The following is an 18,788-nucleotide window of genomic DNA, read 5'->3' as shown; positions in this document are numbered from 1 at the left end:
TATCGATTTTTTAAAAAACGGGAGAGAAACATCGAAAACAAAGATGGACGGCTGGATGAAAGCAACAGGAATGTATTAATCTCTAATTACTTTGGGGAAAGAATCAATTTTCTATCACGACTTCGAGGCACTAGCGATGACGCACATGCGCAGTCTGATCATTCAACCCTCACCGGAGACAATGAGCCACAGTAAAACATTAAGATAAACAACAACCCAGGAGGTTTTCGGGGTGAACGTAGCAGACAAGTTAAAAGGCGAAGCTGCGACTGAAAAATTAAGGCGGTTTTTGTGTTGAGGCGGGGCAGTTGAAGGTACTGCGCATGCGGAGGACAGGGAAGGGGCGGGGTAGTCCCAGCGTGCTTTGGGGGACAACAAGGGACGGAAGGCAAAGAGTTGCGAGCGTCTGAAGAGAAAAAAATTAATATCGATAATAGAACGGGATAATATTACTTCATATATAAGCATATTTCGAAGTTTATTTTTATTTTTAAGGTTACACTGTTGTTTGCGTGGGCAGGCGCAGTGTAGGGAATTGCCTGGGTTTGATGCGCGGATCCGCTCATCCCGAGCTGTCGATGGTGCAGAAAGAGAAGGCGGCCGTAGGGCCGGAGGAGGGCGACAGCGATTCTGTACCCCCCACCGACTCCAGCCCAGCTCCCGCATCGGCACCCGGGCCTCCAGACTCCGAGACCGGCCACTCCAGCCCGGCTGGCGATGCGGTGGCCGCCTCTGCCGAGTCGGCTCCTCAAGAGCCGGTCACGGCCAATGGCGGGCTTGATAACCGCCCTCTGCCCCAACGGCCTGATCCTGTCGGTAGTGAGAAGAAGAAATTCCTCTGCGGCGTCGTGGAAGGTAAGGATCGACACCCGCTCTATGTCTTGATGCTAGCAGTGTTTTACTGCTAACTGGATGGAAGGCATTAATAGTTTTCAAAATTTCTTCGACATGGTGTCGAAAGTGCGATTTGTTTTGATGTTAAGCTGTTTTCTTTGATGCGAGGGTAGGGCGGTGGTTACTTGTGACATAATAATGGCCCTGTCTCTGGGCAAGGTGAAGTCTGCTCCATTTCTCTTAACTCCATTGTCGGGGGTTAATTAGGAGAAAGTGAGGACTACAGATGCTGGAGATCAGACTCTAGAAGTGTAGCGCTGGAAAAGCACAGCAGGTCAGGTAGCATCCGAGAGAGAGTCGTCATTTCGAGCATAAGCTGATCATCGTCAATGCTTGGGGTTAGTTGATTGGTGGGACATGCAGTTGTGCGTATCTCACTTTCTTTTCAGTATTGATCAGTATGTTTTTATTCTTATCCTGCATTCCCCGACCCCGGGAGGAAAGAATATTATTTTTGAGGCACTTACTACCTGCGTTAGACTCACGTAGCCCGGCAGGTCTTTCTTTTTTGCATGTACTAACTTGGGTAAGTCTTTTAACTTGAAATCGCCACTTCCAAGGTCAAAGAGAAAGCAAAGTCCAAAGATCTCTTTCTAATTGTGAGCACAGTAAGTCATCGTTGGTGGATGCTGAATGCTAGTAGGGCTACTGAACCTGACTATAATCTCGCATGTCCCATATTTAATGGGGAACTCTTCACTTGTGATCTTGGGGAAGTAGAGGGTGGACACCATTTGGCCAAAACCAAATTAGTAATGCATAATTTGCAGACCTATATTTTAAGTCACAGGTTGATCTTGCTGAGTCAGCATGGGCAATCACTTTTATCAATTTCATGGTAGTAATGAAATGCATAGTAAGTTTCTATTGTGCTCCTGCAAGAGAGAATTTTATTGCTGTAGAGTAAGAGATGTACAGCATGGAAACAGACCATTTGGTCCAACCTGTCCATGCTGATCAGATATCCCAACCCAATCTCGTCCCACTTGTCAGCACCTGGCCCATATCCCTCCAAACCCTTCCTATTCATCTACCCGTTCAAATGCCTCTTAAATGTTGCAATTATACCAGCCTCCACCACTTCCTCTGGCAGCTCATTACAACAAGTACCACCCCCTGTGTGAAAAAGTTGTTTTAGTTTGAGTTGTAACTTTTGATGCATCTTTTTTCCTGTGAAAAGTCGTCTTGTGTTTGGGCTAAATTTTGTATTGCTTGTTCTGTTAGATATTGTTGAATGGATTAATGCTGTACCATGGTGAAATAAAATAGACATTTTAGATTATTGGATCTACATACAAAGGAAGATTTTGCCACATATAATATAGCGATAGGAAGCAATCCTAATTTTAATGTATTGGGTTATTCATCAATAAAATTAAGTGTATAAGAGTTTTTTGCACCTTTGGTCATTATGTGAAATTAAACCAACACAAAGATGTTAATATTTGAAGGAGTAGTTTCTTGTAGAAATACGAGAACAATTTGGCATAAAATTACATTTTAGTTTAGACACTGAACGTTTGACTGTAGAATTAAAATGGAAAAATGTTGGACTGAATTCTCAGATCTTATCTCTGTACTGATTAGCGAATCTTTCCCTTGTGTTAGCCACTTCCAGGTTATTAGGCTTTTAGCAGCTCAGAGGCAGACATTTTGTTTGAAGTTCCCTTGCTGTGACGACAAAGTTCTGCTTCAGTGATGACGGGGAAGAGACAGGACAGCTCACAAGATGTCTGCTCTGAAGTCTTAAACCAATAGTATTTGACTAACAGTATAAACAAAAGGCCCAGGAGATAATGTTCTGTTTCGAGATCTAGATTTTTTTAAAATGCAAAAAACAATAGTCTTATTGCAAAATATAGATTATATCACTTAAAATCAGGTATACTGTGGGATCTCAAATTTCCTTTCTCAGGATGTTTTAATAACTATTTCAGGATGTTTTTAATCTGTTTGGAGCAAATTTATTTTGTACTGTCATTGACCCTCTGATTTGCGGATTGTTTATTTGAATATTTCAGTGGGTTGATGAAATAGTGATTTTTAAAGTTGTCAGATCTTACAATTTGAGTCAGAATAATTGAGTCATGGTCATTTAGTCTATCAAGTCCAAGCCACTTCTGAGAGCAATCCATTTTACTATATCCTGCCTCACAAGCTTATTTTTAAAAATTGCCATTGTGGTTTCAAATTGTCTCCGTTTCACTGTCTCTGCTTCCACCATACATTCTGAATTTTGACAGGAAAGCAAGGCAAAGTTATTGAACTGTTTGCTGGGCTGAATGGCAGATAGAGTTTAATTTGGATAATTGTGAGGTATTGCATTTGGGTAAAACAAATAAAGGCAGGAGTTATTATGTTAACGGTAGAGCTGAACAGAGAAATCTAGGGGTTCAGGTACACAAATTTTTAAAAGCTGCATCGCAGCTACACTGATGAAAAAACATTTAGCATGCATGCCTTCATTCCTCAAATGATTAAGTATAGGAATTGGGATGTCATATTGTGGTTGAGACCACTCTTGGAGTGTTGTGTACAGTTCTGGTCGCCCTGCATTTAAGAAGGATATTAAATTAGAGAGGGTTCAGAAAAGATTTACCATGATGTTGCAGGGACTGGAGGGTTTGACCTCGCAGGAGATGCTGAATAGGCCTGGATGTTTTTTAACCTGGAGCGTTTGCCTGAGTAGAGGTTTTAAAACCATAAGGGGCATGCATAACCTGAATAGCCAAGGTTTCTGCCCTTGGAGGGTAGTGCCCAAAACTAGAAGACAGGTTTAAGGTGAGAGGGGAAAGATTTAAAAGGACTTGAGGTGTAGCATTTTCATGCAGAGGGTGGTACATGTATGGAATGACCTGCCAGAGGAAGTGGTGATCGTCGCAGATGAGTTGGACTGAAGGGTTTGCTTCCAATCTGTATGACTTTCTATCTATCTTCGCTGTGTAGTTTTTAAGCAAATATCGGCAGTTCAGTTCTCCATGTCTCTTTAATTAATTGTTGAAAAAAACTTGCACGATAGTGTAAAATGAAAAGATGTAGGGAGAGAATTTTTCCTGTCGTTCCTTTAACTTTGTATCATAACCCATTCAGTGAAATTCTGACTTTTAGCCTTTTTGTGTTTCTTCCCTCTATGTCCAATCTGCTGGTAGAAACATGAGCCATGTTTCAGTGGGGTAAAAACAATGACTGCAGATACTGGAAACCAGAGTCTAGATTAGAGTGGTGCTGGAAAAGCACGGCAGTTCAGACAGCATTGGAGGAGTTTAAACTTTTCCATACTTTCTTTAAAGTTTCGACTGAGAATAGCTTTTAATTGTGCTTACAGTTGTGCAGGTAGAATTGTAGAATGGATAAAATTTGATCTAATATACCTGTTACATTTGTAGTTTTTTTTAAAAAAATGCTTTCATTGCTGTTTGCATTTTGTTTTGACAGGCAACAAAAATTGTGATATTGTGTACTGTAGAATAGGCTAATCATTGAGCGGGCTTGACATCTTAATTTCAGCCCTCTGTGAAGATCATAGGTCAATTCAAATTATGCGTGTTATGTAGTTCAATTATATTGTCATGGGTAGTGATTGCTTAGTAATGGAATTGGAATGCACGGGCTTGCAATGACAGTTGTCAGTAAAATGAGCTGCAAGGATTCCTGATTTTTAAATTAGCATGTATTAGTAGTTTGTTTTCCTTTCAAAGCCTTTATGCTACATCCATTTGATATTCATTCTACAAATCATTGCCGTAGTAATCAAATACTCGAATTATACTGTTTGAATTGTTGCTTCAGGCTCTTGTCCTGCAATGTGATAGTTATGCTGACTCGATGGGTCGCCATTGCCTATTCATTTCGTGACATCAAAAATCCCAAACAGCATAATACTTATGTCTGTGAACTCCCATAATACAATTGTTATTCTAAATACAGGAAATCCCCAGGTTATGACAGTTCCGTTTTTTCCGCTGTTCGTACTCCGCATTTGTGCGTAAGTCAGAACAGATACGGTCTAATTAGTCCACCTGTTCGTTAGGATGAAACATGTACATAACTCAGATTTTTGAAAATAATGTTTTAAAAATTAGAAGCAGGAGGTCGGTTCATAAGTATAGACTGTTCGTAACCTGGGAGCTTTCCGTAGACCAGCGGATATAGGTGACGAGGCTGTAATTCCATTGACCGCTTCGATTGACAAAAAGCCATGTGGTGTGTGTTGTTGCATGTAAAGATATTCGAATTGTTCCATGTTTATTTGCTGTATTAGTTCAGGTATACTTTGAAAGTAAAACTCAACTACTCATTTTACCTAATGTGAACTAATCCTCTTGCTAATGGAAGCTATCACATAAAATGTTCTTCAATTGAGCCATTTGACTTCAAACTATTTTATTGTTGGTAATGCTCATTGTGTGAATTATTTGGAGTGTTGCTGTGACATACAAATGTGATCTGAAGTGATACATTTTTACTCTCACTCTCACTCTTTCTCTCTCTCCCTCTCACTCTCCCCCCCCCGCCCCATCGGGATATACCTGTTTTCTGTGCTAGCATTGGCAGGAATGCAGGTTCCCTCTTGGTTGACTGCTTTACTTCAAATAATCTACCAGTTGCTAATTTTGATTTATATTTTATTGGATAAACTATTATCCTGCTTGAAAATCTTGCCCATGGGAAAGATATTAAATACTCCTAAGACATTTGTGTGGAAGCAAAGCTCTCAATTCTGACAGCAGATTGTTTGTTCTTGGTGTGGTTGAATGTAGAATGCCAAAAGAATCTCTACTTCTGTATTTCTGAGGAAAATTCACTTACTTTCAAAACTTTCTTAGTGTAAAATACACTGACTTGAAAGGTGAAAACACGTCCTCTAGATATTTTTGAAGCTTCTGTTGAATTTATTAGAGGCAGCCATCATCTTGGGCTTTTTCTTTCCTTGCATAGTGCTTCTCTGATGTGTCCATCCCTATTTGCCCTTGAACTGAATGGCTTGCAGGACCATTTCAAAAGGCAGCTATGAATCAAACACTTTGGAGATCACGTGTCAGGCAGATCAGGCACAGGACACGAGTGAACCAGGTTTATATTTAAACAAAAATCCATCAGGCTAGTTTTTGAATTGCAAATTTTTATAGAAATCAAATCTCTCTGCCATGTTAGGATTTGAACCCATGTCCCCAGAATACCAAACTGGACTTTTGAATTGCTTGTCCAGTGACATTGTCACACTACCAAAATCTGTTCGATTAGGCTTTAAAGGTGAGAAATCATAAATAATTGGCAACATTTTTTTGTCTTGTCTGTCAAACATTTTCATGATTGCACCATGATTACTGTATTTCTCTCAATGAAATAAAGTAATCAACCTATTGAGCTGCTTTTATCCTGAGTAGGAGTCATGTATTCAATTATTGTCATGTTTTACAAGTTTATTTTCCTTTTCTGCTTACTAGTACAAAGCTGTTTAACTATTTTGTGAATCAAGACCAGTATTGTGATTGGAACATCTTTTCTGTGATTCTTCAAATCAGTTTCCTCCTTGCTTGTAGCAGGAACCTGACCGTTTCATGGTATTCCCCATTAGCGTTGCAAACTATAAAACTGTTGGATGTTGCTCTTCCCAGTGTTTATGGAAGAAATTTTGGATTTGATATTCTGTAGTAACAAACGGGTGAAGATAGTAAAGGTTGTCATTCAATAGGATTAGGGCTCATCAAGAATCCATTTGCCTCTGCCTTAAAAGTGCTCAAGAATTCTGCTTCTGCTACCTTTGGCAAGTTCCAAATACTCATGACCCTGAGAAATTATGACTTATCCCAGCTCAAATGGGGAATTCTTGTTCTACGTCACTTTCTAGAGGAAGTATCTTTTTCACGTCCACCCTATCGAAGACCCCTCCGGACCTTTTGTTTCAATCAAGTCTCTCCATACTTTTCTAACTTGAGGTGCATATTTAATGGGGGGGGGGGGGAGAAGAACAATTCACAAATGTAAGTACTGAAACTTGATTTAGAAGTCGAAATACTTAGATTTGGGCAAAAAGTTTTGAATTTTCTCTCTTGCCGGGTAATACAATACTCGAATGCTGGATAATTGAGGTTTCTCTGTATTATGATGTAGGATAATCTTTCTATGTTCGCAACATGTAACAAAGCTGGAGAGAATCGGTTAATTTGTTTTATCTATTGCTTTCCTTCCCAAACTTGGGCTAGTTGCATCTCTCAAGTGTTTGATAAACAGGGTAGTGGCTTTTGTATTGTTTGAGTGCAGAAGTGGAATAGATTTCCCCCACTCAAGATCACTAATTCAATACACTGTAGACTTCTAACACCAGAGTATCTCACCAGGCACAAATCTATCCAGCATACAGTTAGGAACTTAGGATTCTGTGAACTATAATTTTTCATGTTGCCACTGAGTCATTCAGTGATATTAGGATGCTAATTATTTTTCTATTGAATATTTGACTTATTTTGCAGAAGCAAGAGGAATGTTTTCTTCCCTCAAGTGACAAAGTTAGATGAAGTAGATGTGACTGAAAGGCTGCTATTAACTAAAATTTCAGCATTTTTCCTTTTGACAGTTGGGGAAGTAATAGTAGTTTTCATTTAAAATACACGTAAGAATGGAGTAATTTGAACCTAGGCAATTTGTGCATACTGTGCATCCCTTTTTCCTATTTGTGACAGGATTCAAAACATAAACTTAACGGGTCATTAGTGACTTCCTGAATGGTGACGTTGAACTTGGTGTTTTAATTGATTCTCAAGTTGACAAGATAATGACCCCTGTCTTTAGGGATATTTGTGGATGATCATTGTTTAAATCAGATTGTAATGTGTACAAAATGCAGCTGAAAATCATGTCTAGATATTCCAGTGACAGTATCAATTACTAATCATCATATCAAATCAGCATAAAAGGAAGTCACCTGATTCATTCTTTGAAAGAGCTGTCCAGTTTCGCTCCACATTCCAGCCTCACCATCATTAACTTTGATTAAGTTCATATTCAGTTACCATCTGTGTCCACCATCCTTTTGGAAAACATTCTGCACCATATCACGCCCTAAAGATTTCTCTTAACTTTCTGTTAGTTTTTTGTCATGTTAGGTTATGATACCTGTTTACCGATAAAGGTAGAGGTATACAAACTAAGTCTCCTTGATATCTGTCCTCCTTTGGAGAACAAACCCATGCGAGCCAAGTGCTTAACCCTGGGACACCCGCTCTGTACTTTGACCAAGGCATTGACGTACTTTCTGAATTATAGTGGTTAGAATTGTGCATAGTTATGCAAGGCCTAACAAGTGTTTTGTAAAGGAGGAGAAAGTGAGGACTGCAGATGCTGGAGACCAGAGTTGAAAAATGTGATGCTGGAAGAAGGCTTATGCCCAAAACGTTGATTCTCCTGCTCCTCAGATGCTACCTGGCCTGCTGTGTTTTCACAGCATCACATTTTTCAACAAGTGTTTTATAAAGGTCGAGAATTACTTTTATTACCTTTTTGTAAGTAAGGGTACTGAATAAAAAGACAGGTACACCATGTGTTTTATTGAGCATCATATCAACTTGCCTGCCCCCTTCAAAGTTTTGAGAATATGCAGTAAACATTTGCACCCATGTCAGTAATAGACAGTGAACCTGCAAATTCCACATCATTAAAACTTTCTGGCCTCTTTAGTCAATGTATTTGATAAGTGATTTTAGGAAGGGTGTCCCCAGGCTTTAACCCAGCGGCAATGAAGAAATGACCATGTAGATCCATGTGTGGCTTGGTGATGGTATGACCTGTTTCAGCACCCTCTGTCCCACCTGGTGACAGAGGTTCAAAGGTACTACCAATGTTGCAGCACTGTATCTTTTTATATGGTAGCACATGGCTGCCACTATTGAAATGGAGCGTGGGGTTGTTTAATATAGTGAATAGGATGCTTTATCCTGTAAGCTGCTGGAGCTGGATTCATGCATGCAAGTGAAAAGTATTCCATCACACTTCGTGACTTGGACAAGACACTTGTTGAACTGAGGCACTCAGTCCTCACCTGAAAGATGGCAGTCCTGACAATTCAGGTTATTAAACAAGATTTAATTGTTGGGTTAGGAGCTAAATTCTTTGTGTGGAACATTACAGCAAAATGCTTGTGAAAATGTTTTTGAAAATTATTCTATTTAGTAACTAACCTTTTGGGCTATGACATTAGTGCAGCGAAGCATCAATTTTCTAAAGGTGGATTTGAAAACAAAGTACAATGGCAAATGTATTGATACTTCTATTTTGTGGTTCTTGCTGAGCTTGTACAATCATGTAAAAGTTTTCACCATAATCGTAGAATCCCTACAGTGCAGAAATGGGCCATTTGGCCCAACAGATCCATGCCAACCCTCCGAGTATCCGACCCAGACCAGACCCATTCCCCTAACGTACTACTCTACGTTTTCCCCTAACTAATGCACCTGGCCTACACATCCTTGAGCTCCATGGGCAATTTAGCATGCACATCTTTGGACTGTGGGAGGAAACCGGAGCAACTAGAGGAAACCCATGCAGACGCTAGGAGAATGTGCAAACTCCACACAGTCGCTGGAGGTTGGAATCAAACCCACGTCCCTGGTGCTGAGAGGCAGCAATGCGAACCACTGAGCCATCATGGCACCCTGTCACAATTCTGTAATGTGACAGCTTTATTTTGCTTTGTACTTTTGTTTTCCTTCCTGATTACAATTTAAAACTGTTACTGAGAGTTTCAATCTTTTGGGCACTTCTATTAATCAAATTAAGTTGAATTATCTTAAGTAATTGAATTCATTTTGATGTCCAGTTTTGCTTTTTCTTAGGATTTTATGGCCGTCCTTGGAGCATGGAGCAGAGGAAGGAACTGTTCCGAAGGTAAGGTTTCCAGTATAAGTGCCCACATAGCCTTCTAATTGCACATCGCTAAATAAGCTTAATAGGTGACTGTTCAAGAATTCTCAAAATAGTGTTAGAACAGAACCTTTAAGAGAACTTGCTTTCCCTTCTAGATGTCTTAACCAAATCTATGCTTGATGATAAATGCTGAATGATAAAAGCTACTTTCTCCATTTAAACCAATCTAACTTGATTCTAAAGCTTTCACCTATTTTGGTTACTGGGAAATTAATTTGAAATTTGACCACTTTCCTGAATGAATGTCTTAAGTGTCCTAAATTTGTTAGTTTACTTTTTGAGCTTGTGTTATGTTTGTGTTTCTCCTAATTTTGTCTAGCATGTTTTGAACTTACAACTTCCTCTTTCAATAGTTACACAATAATCCCTTCTAAATTGCCACTGTTAAGAGTGAATATCTTGGGTTTTTCCAATCTTTCCTGTCATCAGTTATTGTAACCCAGTTTGTGTTCAGTACTCTTCACTTTGGATGCTTTTGATGAGGGAGTTTCATTTGTACATCTAATGTTGGTCACCTCATTCAACAGAATGCGCAAGTGGGGCTTGAACACCTATCTATATGCACCAAAGGATGATTACAAGCACAGGATGTTCTGGCGGGAAATGTACTCTGTTGAAGAAGCAGGTGAGCCCTGTAGTGTGGTGTTCCCAGAATTGCTGCCACTTCTTTGCATGTTAGCTCTCTTTAAGAAAAGCAGGAGTTATCTTTTAGTTTGAAGATATTGCTGAAGGCATGAGCAATGTAAGAAAAGGCTGAAATAGACCACATAATGGCGTGAGCCTACTGTTTCTCTCAGTAATCTGCTGAGTGACTTTGGATCACATCTTCACTTTTGTACTCTATCCACATAACTTCAAAAATCTGACATTTCATTCTGGTGTTTTCGACTTCGCTCCCCATTATGATTGATGCGGGAGTCAATTCTTAAAACTGGCACTCAAAAGAACACATTTGACCAAGACAATCCACCAGTTTAACTTCTTATTTAGGCTGTATTTGTCTTATAGTAACAAGCGACAGTTTTATGAAAACAGCTTTATGTGCAGTAGTGAAATTTCAAAGTAATACTGTCCATTAAAGTGTGAATGATTTGTCTTTTTGGCTTCTGTATGCATATTTACTTAGTCGACTATTAAAAAGAGTTCAGGTTTGGTAACAGTTACAGTGAAGTTGCCATGTGTTACAGTGAAATCAGTACAAAGGAGGTGATATTTAATGTCTAGGATTTGAGGAGGTAGGTCACCTGTTTTGAGCTAAGGTTACAGATTTGTGCTATGAGTTAAACTTAATCTGTATATTGGTAACTAATATGAAAGCAGCAATTAAGGGCTCTCTGTCATGACACCATTGAGCAAACCACAGACAGAATGTCAGCAGTCCTTCATGTTTGTCATATCATTAGTTTGGTTAAGTAGTGAATTCTACAGCAACACTGTAAAACATGGATGTAATTCTCCTTCTCTGAGACCATTTAATGTCTAAAAAGAGATTTCCAAAAAGCTAACCTGGCAATCCTTTGCAAAGTGCTGTATTTGTTTGATGTTGGGATTATATCCTTTCTGTCCAGAAGTAGATGAGGGTGGAAATTGTATTGCCTCTACCCATCACTACCAGTGGAATCTGAGCATTTGCCATCAAATGCTTTATAAGGCTTTTATATGTCTACTGAGTTGGCTCTGCATTGTTGTCTCCTTTCTAGCATTGAGATTTTTTCCTCTCTTGTTGCTTGTCCATAATGTGATCTCATCTGTTCCAGAACAATTGATGCAGTTAATATCTGCTGCAAAAGAACATGATATTGAGTTTGTTTATGCCATATCACCTGGTCTTGACATCACATTCTCAAATCAGAAAGAAGTTGCTACCCTGAAGCGTAAATTGGATCAGGTGAGTATTTTTCTAACGTTTTTAATTCTTGAAGTGAGTGATTATAGTAACTTTGGCACAAGTTGGTAATTCACACAAATATTTGAGAATTTTATAGATTATCTTCTGTCTTGTGTTCTACAGTGTCATGGATCTCTAATGCTCACCTGAGGGTTGGGGTGGTGGGTAGGATGGCAATGAGGAGAAGAGACATGAACTGCTGGTTGAATACAAAACTGTGATATGACCTGCTGGTGCGTACATAGTGGATAGCAATTTTGTTCCAGTTGTTAGAAACAAAATTCAATAAAATTTAGATGAGACCACCAAAACTGGAAACAAGACAATTTATTACGAACTTGCAAGTAAGGGCTTCAATTGCATAGGCAAATGAAAGCAAATTAGAACTTGGGTTAGTGTACAGTTATACCCTTTGAGCTGATTGAGGTCATCTCTCCAGACTCCTAATTACCCAATCTCTCTTACTATTTCGCCTCTACCCATCGATGCTCCACGCCCATTGCCCTTTTCTTTCCAAGTTGGCAATTTCCCCTTGCACGTGCTGTCATAAGGCTAAATTCTTATCTCCATGTTCCCCTCTGTAACTTCTTTCATTATCCATAGGTACATTCCATTCTTGTACATACATCTTAACAATGTATCTTTTTCATGCTTCGCTTATATGTTTCAGTAATCTTAGCTTTTTGCTGGAACTGTTGCTTTAAACATTATGGTAAAAGGAATTATTTTCTTTAATAAATCTACATTAAAATTAGTACTTAATCATCCATAATTATGCACTGAAAAGTAGAGGTACTCTTCCCTAGATACCTGCAGAGTTAGTAGTTCTCTTGCTGTACCCCTTTTCTGTATGCTTTTTCTATATCTGCAAAAACAACACTTTTGCCCATTTCTAACAGTGCAACACCTGATAAATTATGCACGTAAGCCACTGGAATATTGTTTGAGCTGCTTAAACTATTGAAGGGAGTGTATTAGAGCTGGCGTTGGCATTTCATCTCTCTCTCTCTCTTTCTCATATGCTGTAATGCTCAACTTTCTTTCCTCTCCCTTACCTGTGTCTCTATGCTCTTCGCATTCATTTGTTTACCTGATTTTCCTCTTAGTCTGTTCAAGTGTATCCATTCAACCTTAAATGTAGGGCATTTTCAATGATGCTTCTTTCACCTGGACGTGCACTTATCTTTTCTGTTTCTCTGTTTATGGTTTTCCTTGCGGTAGCAGAAGACAGTTGGTGGAGAGTGAAGTAAATTCTTGCCATGCATTACTAGTGTGACTGGAGTCCAGTGTGCCAAGGGTTGGTGATATTTATAAATGTGGATGAGAATGTAAGGGAGTTGATTAGTAAGTTAATGGATGATACCAAGATTGGTTGGAGGTTTGATAGTGAGGAGGAAAGGTGTTTGGTTACAGGAGAATATAGAAGGTGAAATGGACAGATCAGTGGCAGATGGAACCTGACCCTGATAAATCTGGGTGAGACATTTTGGAAAAATCCTCATGGTGAGGGATTACTCAATGAATATCAAGACACTAGGCAGCTGAGGAAGAGGGATCCGGCTGTAGTTGTCCATAGATCCCTGAGCAGGACAGGTTAATAGGATGGTTGAGGTATGTGGGTCATTTTGACTTCCAGTTGTGGCATAGATTAAAAGAACACAGATCATGTTGGAGCTATGCAGAACTCTTTGCAGCATAGCTGGTGTACTGTGTGCAGTTCTGGTCACCACTTGGTAGATAGAATGGATTGCGCTAGAGGGGATGTGAAGCAAGTTCATCAGCTATTGCCTGGATGGAGCACTTCAGCATGAAGAAAGACTGGATAAGTTCAGGTTGCTTTCTTTGGAGCAAAGAAGGCTGAGAGGGACCTAGATTGAGGGTTGTGGGCTGGGTGAGTAGAAAGCAACTATTCGCCTTCGTCAAATGGTCAAAAGCAAGAGGGAGCAAGACGAGAGGTTCAGAGAGGATTTGAGGGAAAAGACCTCTTCCACCAGAGTGGTGGCTGAGAGGGTAGTTAAGGCGAGAAACCTCAAACGTTTAAAAAGTGCTTGACTAAATACTTGAAATGTCACAACATTGAAGGTTAGTCCTACTTTCCTACACTAGACCCATATTGTCGGGTAGTATAATTTTTGGTGGAACAGATTTAATGGACCCTGTTCTGGGCTGCATAATTCAGAGATTCAATGAAGTGTGTTAGAGTTGCGACTCAGTGCTCCGAAGTCTTTATAAGTTTCTTTTGTTGTGATTTTTTCCCCCTTTTTCTTTTATCTCATTTAAATGCTCCACCCACCCCAGCTCCATTTGAGATGGCACCTTCTGGGTTGAGTGCCTTGCCAGTTTTAAAACATCGATGTTTTTATTGCACTTCAAACAGAAAAGTAAACTTTTTAAAAACTGATCTTGTTGTATTTCATGCATCTTTAAAAAAGTCCATTTGTTGTTTTTAGTCTGCCACAATAGGCTCTGAAAGTCTGTGTTTTATAGGTGTCACAGTTTGGATGCAAGTCTTATGCACTGCTATTTGATGACATTGACCACAATATGTGCCCAGCAGACAAAGAGGTGTTCAGCTCATTTGCACATGCACAGCTGTCTGTTACTAATGAGATCTATCAGTACTTGGGGGAGCCAGAGCATTTTTTGTTCTGTCCTACAGGTAGGTGGACACCGCAAATTGAGCACTATTTCAAAATGGAACAATGTAACTAAAACTCCGTTATCATTAAGTCTAGAATTGTTGTGTTCTTAATTTTACACATTGCTTTTGTTTTTCTTCCCAAAAAACACAAGCAGTTCCATGCACTGCTGTAACATGTGTTTGACATTGACTACTTTCAAAGATGTGCTGAATGCAGTATAGGGACATGTTTACTAATGTATAAGCATGCAGAATTGGGACAAATTTCAACTGAGTCTTGGTAAATGTACATTTTCTGAACTTAGTCGTTCACTTTTAATGTTAATAACAAGAAGGTTTGCTGATTGGCAATTGTACAAAAGAAGCATGCAATGTTGTGTTTTTGACTTTGCTTCTGCTATAAATGGCCTTTTGCTTGGTGGTGGGTCTAGAGATTAATACCAAAAAAATCTGAGTAAGCACTCGTCAGATTTATACCTGAATTTGATGCAAATGTATTAATAAGAAAATCAGAGAACCTCCGAGCAGCGGTGAAGACACTTCGTAGGTTTTTTGCACCGTGAAAATTTTGTTGAGTTCACATTTTTAAATGCATTACTGATTGGAACCATTCTAAATGAGGGTGTTGTGGGAAATGTCACTAAATTTCAGTACATGTCCAAATCAGCTTTGTTTATTAAAGCAAAATATAGTATGTAAAAGCAGCTTAGTCTAGAACCATGGCAAAGTACAGATGAAACAAAATCCAATTTCCATATGTAGAGTCCTAGAATTACTGGGGAAAAAAATAGTATCTTTGTGTAAACACTCATGATTTTTTGTGGCATCTGTTTGTTTGTTGGCTTACAAGGCAGTAGTGTTATATCATTATGTTGCTACTCCATGTTCAATGGAGTTGCAGTTGGCGAATTAAAGCCATCTCTAGCCTTAAGTTGAAGCTCTTGAAAGGAAGGGAACAATTGGCCCAGCAGGTTAGGTAAATTTGGTATTCTCTTTTTAGGTATGCGCTTTGTGCTTTTTATTTTTGACAAATTATAAAAGACAAACTTGTGGCATTCAAAGTGGAGAATAAAATTGTTCGGAGCTTGAGATCTCAGACTGGAGAGCTGCTATTACTCCCCTTTGTAGTTATTTGCCTGTACAATTTTTAATGAACTGTGATTTCTCTTTGGGTTTACTGGTGAATGTTTACATTACTTATGCATTATATTTGTGATGAATCCTGATTTATTTTCAAAAAATTAATCTTGTTCAGAGTACTGTGGAACCTTTTGCTACCCTAACGTTGCACACTCTCCATACCTTCGGACAGTTGGAGATAAACTACTTCCTGGCATCGATGTATTGTGGACTGGTGAGCTCTATACTTGTAGTAATCTGTTCTTGCATTTGGTGAGTTTAGCTTGCTAGATGGTTACTATGTCATTGTAGCTTTTTATTTAAAGTAAAGCATCCTGCTTGTGATCCTTTTCCAGCTATGTCAATTTAAACCCATATTTTGAATTGAATAGCTTTGTCTTGGAGCTGTGAATTTGTAGTGACATCCATTCTAAACTACAGCTGCGTAGATCTTTCTAATTGGAATTACACCAGTACTTGGCGCAGAATAATTTTAATTTATAAATCTCTCCTGCCCCTCAAATGAGAGAACTTGGAACTGAGCTTATTAGAGTAGCAAAAGTTAAGGGAGAAATCCAGCAGAAGCTATATATACTTGAGTATGTGACCAAACAAACAATAGAAAATTTGCATGTGGTGAATAAGCACAACTGAGTCTTAAAGACAAAATCGGTCAAAACATGCAAAGAATCCTTTCCAGACTAAAAGCTGCTGAAGTAATGGAATACATTAGTAAGAAGTACATTAGTAAGAAGTGGGGTAGACCAGTTGGGCAAAAAGGTCTGTTTGTGAAATAAAACTGTCAACACTGAGGCAGTGTTTATCAGGAAATTTGAAGAGAAATTAAGTATACATTTTTAAAGAATTTTGAAAGATAAAAGGCATAAGTGGTAAAATGGCATTAGACTGGATGCTTCTGAGTAGAAATAGATTGTGTTTATGTTGAAATTTCCAGGCTTTGTGTATTTGGTTGCGACTAGAGTATTGCCCAAAAAGGTGATGTGAACTGCTTGTTGACAGGTGCTTATTTGCTCCATATAATATTTTTCAATTTAAGGGTTCTAGTCTGTTTTACTAGTCTGTGAAATGGGTTCTAAATACTTTTTGAGAAATTAATCTTTGCTTAATCTTTAGGTCCAAAGGTGGTCTCCAAAGACATCTCTGTGGAATCCATTGAAGAAGTCACCAAAATACTGAAGAGGCCCCCTCTTATCTGGGACAATCTGCATGCTAATGATTATGATCAGAAGCGCCTCTTCCTTGGACCTTACAAAGGGCGGTCAACTGAATTAATTCCGCGGCTGAAAGGAGTGCTGACGAACCCTAACTGTGAATTTGAAGGGAATTTTGTTGCCATTCACACACTGGCTACTTGGTACAAATCCAACATGAATGGTGTGAGAAAAGATGTTGTGATGAGTGAGTACAATGGATGAAACTTCATCTGCTTCTGTGTGTTGCCTGAGGGTGGACGCACAACTGAACTCTTGTAATTGTTGAATTAATTCATGGGGTTTATGTAAGACCAACATTTATGTCCACCCTCTCTTTCCCTCCAAAGCAATAGAGAGTCACTGTCTTGACCCATTGTTGTTGCAAAGGTATTGTCATGAGCTGTTAGGTGGGAAATTTAACCTACAAGCATTGGAGTATAAAGCAGAAACATAGGAAATATGCATCAATGTCTTGACAGCATTGTGGTGAAAGAAAAACATATTAATGTCACTAATGTCTGAAATCAGTTGAATTTTTTTTAAAGCTCAGGATTGTGAACCTTTGTCATTCTCTACAAAAGAGGACTCTGGAGATTTGTATATATTTAAGATAGCGATTGATTTCTGATTACCAGTGATGTATGGTAATGAGGAAGGGTGCATAGTATTGAAGTGTTTGATCAGCTATGATTGTATTCAATGGCCAATTTCTGTTACAACGCCAGCAAACAGGTATTTATCTGTAGCATCAACTTTGCTTCAGTGTCTGATGCTATCGGATCTGCTGATTAGTTCCAATATTATCTGTTTTAATTTTAGATTTTCATGATTGACTATATTGCTATTGTGTACATCAGAAGTCCATTTTGCCCCAGGGAGGTGCCAATTTCTCTGTGACTTTATCCAGTTATTCCACTGAACAAAAAACAAATGAGTAATTAGTGTATGATTGTTTCTGTGCTGTCTGACTTTGACTACTGTCTTATCTTCCTGTACCTCACTATCTGTTCTTTGTAATCCTAAACCAGTAATGGTAGCAGATTTTCATCATGAGAACACAACAAAATCCAGACTTGCATTATCACAACTTTCTAACGAATGAGGAGATATGTAAACTTGGTCAGATTTGTGCATGTCTTTCTTGTATTTTCCTGAAGCATAGAATGTTGAATATGGATAGATACAACAGCAAGATCTTTTAACTCTGACCAGATCAGAAATTGAAGCTCAGATCTGACTATATATTGCAGCAACATGTTGAACATGATAGAATTGTCACTTTAATATTAGTAGGATGCAATGAGGTGTCTAGCTAGCAATCAGTAATTCCAATAATTGCACCTTTTCCTGTAAGGTACTCTAGTAAATATATCTCTTAATTTGCTATACTGATGTCTTGGCAACAATGTCATTGACCCATTTTGTTCTCCCCTGTGGCTGGAGTTGGTCCCTATCGAGCCCGTTTGTGTCTCATTTGATTTCTTTTATGCTTGTGACTTTGTTTTTTGGCTGTATAATACAATATCTGTAACTTCATTTACTCCAGCTGACACAGAAGAGAGTACGGTGTCCATCCAGATCAAACTTGAAAATGAAGGTAGTGATGAGGAGATAGAAATGGATGTCTTGTACAGTCCTCAGATGGCTTTGAAGATGGCTATATCAGAATGGCTGCAGGAATTTGGAGTGCCACATCAGTACAACTGTAAGTTTGACATATTTGAGTGTTTTTTTTCCCCCCATCCTGTTTAATAGAGCTTTCCTTTGATTAACTTAAGATTTGCACCATTTTTGTTTCGCAAAAGAATGATATACACCCACCTAAATATCTGACAGTATCTCCTTTCCTGTCACTTAGCAGTACATTGCTAGCAGGCAAATATTTTCCACAACTTTACACCTTTTGATAGTTTTTGCTGGGTACTGTTCAGCTTGATTTCAACTCAAAGACCAAATCTACTGTTCAGTACTGCTCTGTGCGCCAGCATTACTGGCTGATTTTTTTGGTGCCCTGTGGAATTCAGAGGGGCTTACACCTGAACTGAGCCTAGTAAGGGAGAGTTAATAAAATTAAGTACAAATATTGCCACATATAAGGGCAAACTAACGT

General features: G+C 38.9%; 1 protein-coding gene across 2 annotated transcripts in view; it reads left to right on the top strand.

The window, feature by feature from the left end:
- The first annotated feature begins 372 nt into the window (after positions 1–372).
- The window catches only part of oga (O-GlcNAcase), a 53,794-nt gene continuing 35,378 nt past the window's right edge, over positions 373–18,788 (top strand). For both annotated transcript variants that reach the window (XM_060842193.1, XM_060842192.1), the window contains exons 1-8: positions 373–855; positions 9,726–9,777; positions 10,344–10,441; positions 11,574–11,704; positions 14,192–14,363; positions 15,601–15,699; positions 16,599–16,883; positions 18,225–18,383. In XM_060842193.1, coding sequence (XP_060698176.1) covers positions 549–855; positions 9,726–9,777; positions 10,344–10,441; positions 11,574–11,704; positions 14,192–14,363; positions 15,601–15,699; positions 16,599–16,883; positions 18,225–18,383 — 1,303 coding nt within the window. In that variant the 5' untranslated portion in view covers positions 373–548. The remainder of the gene's footprint in view (positions 856–9,725; positions 9,778–10,343; positions 10,442–11,573; positions 11,705–14,191; positions 14,364–15,600; positions 15,700–16,598; positions 16,884–18,224; positions 18,384–18,788) is intronic.

This window comes from Hemiscyllium ocellatum, chromosome 22, assembly GCF_020745735.1.
Source record: "Hemiscyllium ocellatum isolate sHemOce1 chromosome 22, sHemOce1.pat.X.cur, whole genome shotgun sequence".
Classification (NCBI taxonomy): domain Eukaryota; kingdom Metazoa; phylum Chordata; class Chondrichthyes; order Orectolobiformes; family Hemiscylliidae; genus Hemiscyllium; species Hemiscyllium ocellatum.
The sequence above is the reverse complement of the archived record's forward strand: the minus strand, read 5'-3'. Positions and strand labels throughout refer to the sequence as shown.